General features: G+C 41.3%; 1 protein-coding gene across 1 annotated transcript; it reads right to left on the reverse strand.

Annotated features, from left to right (window-relative positions):
• Positions 1-1214: 1214 nt before the first annotated feature.
• Positions 1215-2872, reverse strand: LOC143499000 (uncharacterized). The gene has a single exon (XM_076993932.1). It carries the CDS (start codon positions 2700-2702, stop codon positions 1272-1274), a length of 1431 nt encoding a protein of 476 aa, XP_076850047.1. The 5' UTR covers positions 2703-2872; the 3' UTR covers positions 1215-1271.
• Between the last annotated feature and the right edge of the window lie 529 nt (positions 2873-3401).

A 3401-nucleotide genomic window follows, 5' to 3' on the forward strand; every position in this document is an offset into this window, starting at 1 on the left:
GATCTTTTCTTCATGTGAATGTGTGTGTCAAAAGGTTCTTCATGTGAATGTGTGTGTCAACCTATGAGTCATGGAGACTCTACTGAAAGGATGAACCGACTGAAGTTCATGTTAAACGTTACATGTGGTGCGAGTTTGTATGTTTGTGTGTGTCTTTATGTCTGTGTGTGTAGGGGTTATAGTTATGAGATATAACTAACCTACCTGCTTGCCTACAACCAAGGACGGAAATAGGTGCAGAAGAAGGATTGACGTGCATAAAACTTAAATATCTGACTCCAAATTATAGTTGGTAAGAATCTAAAAGAACTCACTTCTTGAATAGATCAGTACAGGTTATAGAATATACCTAACCAACTTTATAAAGTACCTTGCTATAAACAATAGCCTGCTTTGTCAGAGGTTTATCATAAACATGCGTAGCAGATGGGATACTTTAGAGGGAATTGGCATTAGCATTGATTTACCTTTTAACTGATACTAATAATGAGCTCATCTGGCCCAGTATAGCTATAATCAAGGAAGACCGTGGCTACACAATTAACCAGATTTATTCAATAACCAACAAAATATAAAACAATAACAACCATACTAGACTAAAGTAACAATAATACCTAATGGAAACAGAGATACCAACCGGTGCAGGCTGCCTCACGGAGAAGGACCCCAAAGGAGGCCAAGAGAGAAGAAGAAGCCAAGGCCCAGAGAGAAGAAGAAGCCAAGGCCCAGAGAGAAGAAGAGATGAAAAAAGAGCCCAGATGAAAGAAGAGCCCAGATGAAAGAAGAGCCCAGATGAAAGAAGAGCCCAGATGAAAGAAGAAGAGCCCAGATGAAAGAAGAAGAGCCCCTGCACCCACAAACTTCTCTATTTATATCCCCCCAGCATCTCAAAGGGACAGCAGTCACAAAAACCAGGTTAACCAATGGGAATCAGGTTGCTGGTAAAGACATCAGAGTACATTTGCATACAGTGTGCATTCCATACAGGACTGTCCCCTTTGGGGTGAAGTCTACAAACCTTATCAGGGAGTGATGGAACTCTTATCCTGTTAGCATAACCTTTACCCAGTACACAACAAGCTGCAAAATAAGACTAAACATGCCACACAAACATACTGACATAACTAAAATACAAATGGTCAGTTTTATCCCATTGCTCTGGGAACCTCTTGAGGTACACCACCATTTGTTGCCCCCCATGTTTTTATGGAAGAACACCAGATCCTGCATCCCCCACAGGAACACATCTGAGCACTCCTACAAATCCCCCCTCAGGGACGCCAAAATGTAGAAACATTCAACGACCCGAGAGTGAGTGTCTCTGTCATAGTGGAGCGAAGGGCAGTGATGTGCTTCCTGAAATAGCAGAACTGGATCAGGGTGATGGCGAGTATTAAAGAACTGGCCAGGACGCATCCTCGGAAAACCCAGTCCCACCAGGTATACATGTACTCCGCTGAAAGGGTTGAAGCACTGGTCAGGATTCTCACCGTCTCACTGGCGAGATGCACTTCTTCCACTTGTGCTTGACGAAGATGATAGCTGGTTGTCTGAATCAGGCGCTGAACCAGCTGTACAGTGTCTGTTAGAGGTTTTGTGCTTTCCTCATAGAACGTGTCTTCCCACCATGGAGAAACATCAGTGTCCATTGGTATCCTACCCAGAATGCTTAAAGGTCCCATTGTGAAGTCATCTCTCACCTCTAGACAGAACGAGTGATTGGCAGGGCACAGAAGACCCCCATAACTGAAAGATGTCATTTCACTAATCACACACCACTGGGTGTGTGACACTTGGACTGCATCAGAGTATCCATGCAACGAATGAACATTTATCAACTTAGTATCATTTGAAGAGACAGGTTGTAATGTATTGCATTTACAGATTACATAACTGGCTGTTTCATGGCAGCAAGAACGTGTAGTAAGCAACATTTCAGAACCCTTTACAGTCAAATAACCAGTCACCTGATCCCATTTGACAACCTGATCCCTGATAACCGTACCCAATGAACGTATAGAGGTGGAATCTGGAAAAATTTGCTCAGGGTGAATAAAAGGATAAGTTGCATAAAAACCAATACAACCGGGGCACTCGTTTCCATTGTACATCATAATAGTTGTAAGAAGTTCAGCATAATAAATGGTTTTCATAGAAATTGATTTAAACCAACGATCAAGATCAAGCATTTCAATCAAATCAGCTAAGGCATGACGTGGTGATTTCTGGAATCGGAGATCCAATACCTCCTGCCTTGCTGCTGTAAACAGATCTTGAGCATAAGATCTGCATGCAAAATCAAGCTCTAAGGTGTGTGTTTGGTTAAAAATCATATGACTAAGGTGTAACAAAGCTTGAGCTTCTGACTTTACTGCTTTAATAATGTTATCTTCACCATTAGTCAGATGTTGAAAACCAGTTGCAAACTGATTGGTAAGCCAAGATGTATACTGTGATTGTTTAGAAATTTGGTATGTGTTTATTAGTGAATTACTACTACCAAATAATCCAGTGATGTCCGAGAATAGATCTCGCTTCATGCGTGACTGTGAGTATGGAATTTGGACAGCTAATCTGCTTTTGTAGTCATACACCAAATCTTCAATTTGAGTTTTGAGCCATGTGTATGTTTTAGTGTAGGCTTTACAATGTGTCAGATAAGCTGAGAGGATATTTGAAATATTGTAACTAACATGAACCATAACAAGGTTTACATCATGCAATAGAGTCTTATTACTGTTTCCTCTAATAAGACCAGCTAGAGGGACAGGGTATGTATTTGGACACTGTGTTGGTTTGTGGTAGCCGCATGTCGTTAAATTGAATGTTTACGTGTCCATGTGCAATTTTCTGCACCTGTCCACAAATTTAGGTCAGCTTCACACCTACCAACACAATACATGCCTTCCCGACGTTTTGTCCAAACAAAAGGTTTGGGAGTAATAGAATAATCCTGTGGAGAAGAGAGATTAAAAAGATGGGATGTATATGTGTTGTGTGTAGAATTGAGTGGTTCTATATGTGTGCACTCGTACATGGCAGGTTCAAGTTCTTTTGTGTTATAGCACTTCCGAGGATCTACTCCATTATTTCCTCGCTTGTATAATGTGCTTAAAACACCTGCTTCTTGACCCTCAATTGATTTTAGTTTTATCCATGTTGTAGAATTGGCTTGGATCTGTACATGAATAGGCAGCTCCCGTATCAACAAGCACATTACATAACCGGCCTCCAAGGTTAGCTCTAATTTTGATACGATTACCACAGTGGATAACACTGCCTATAGTAATGGAGGCCATGCACCCTTATTGAGGACCACTGTTTCTATCTGACCGGTTTTTGAGGTCAGATGTTATGAGCTTCGCTTGTACAGCATCTAACTGCTGACTGATCATTGCAAG

The sequence above is a fragment of the Brachyhypopomus gauderio genome, unplaced genomic scaffold, assembly GCF_052324685.1.
Source record: "Brachyhypopomus gauderio isolate BG-103 unplaced genomic scaffold, BGAUD_0.2 sc128, whole genome shotgun sequence".
Taxonomy (NCBI): Eukaryota; Metazoa; Chordata; class Actinopteri; order Gymnotiformes; family Hypopomidae; genus Brachyhypopomus; species Brachyhypopomus gauderio.

What these genes read in the sequence shown, in the direction of transcription:
- LOC143499000 (XM_076993932.1), bottom strand. Translation starts at nt 2,702, where the DNA reads ATGGTTCATGTTAGTTACAATATTTCAAATATCCTCTCAGCTTATCTG.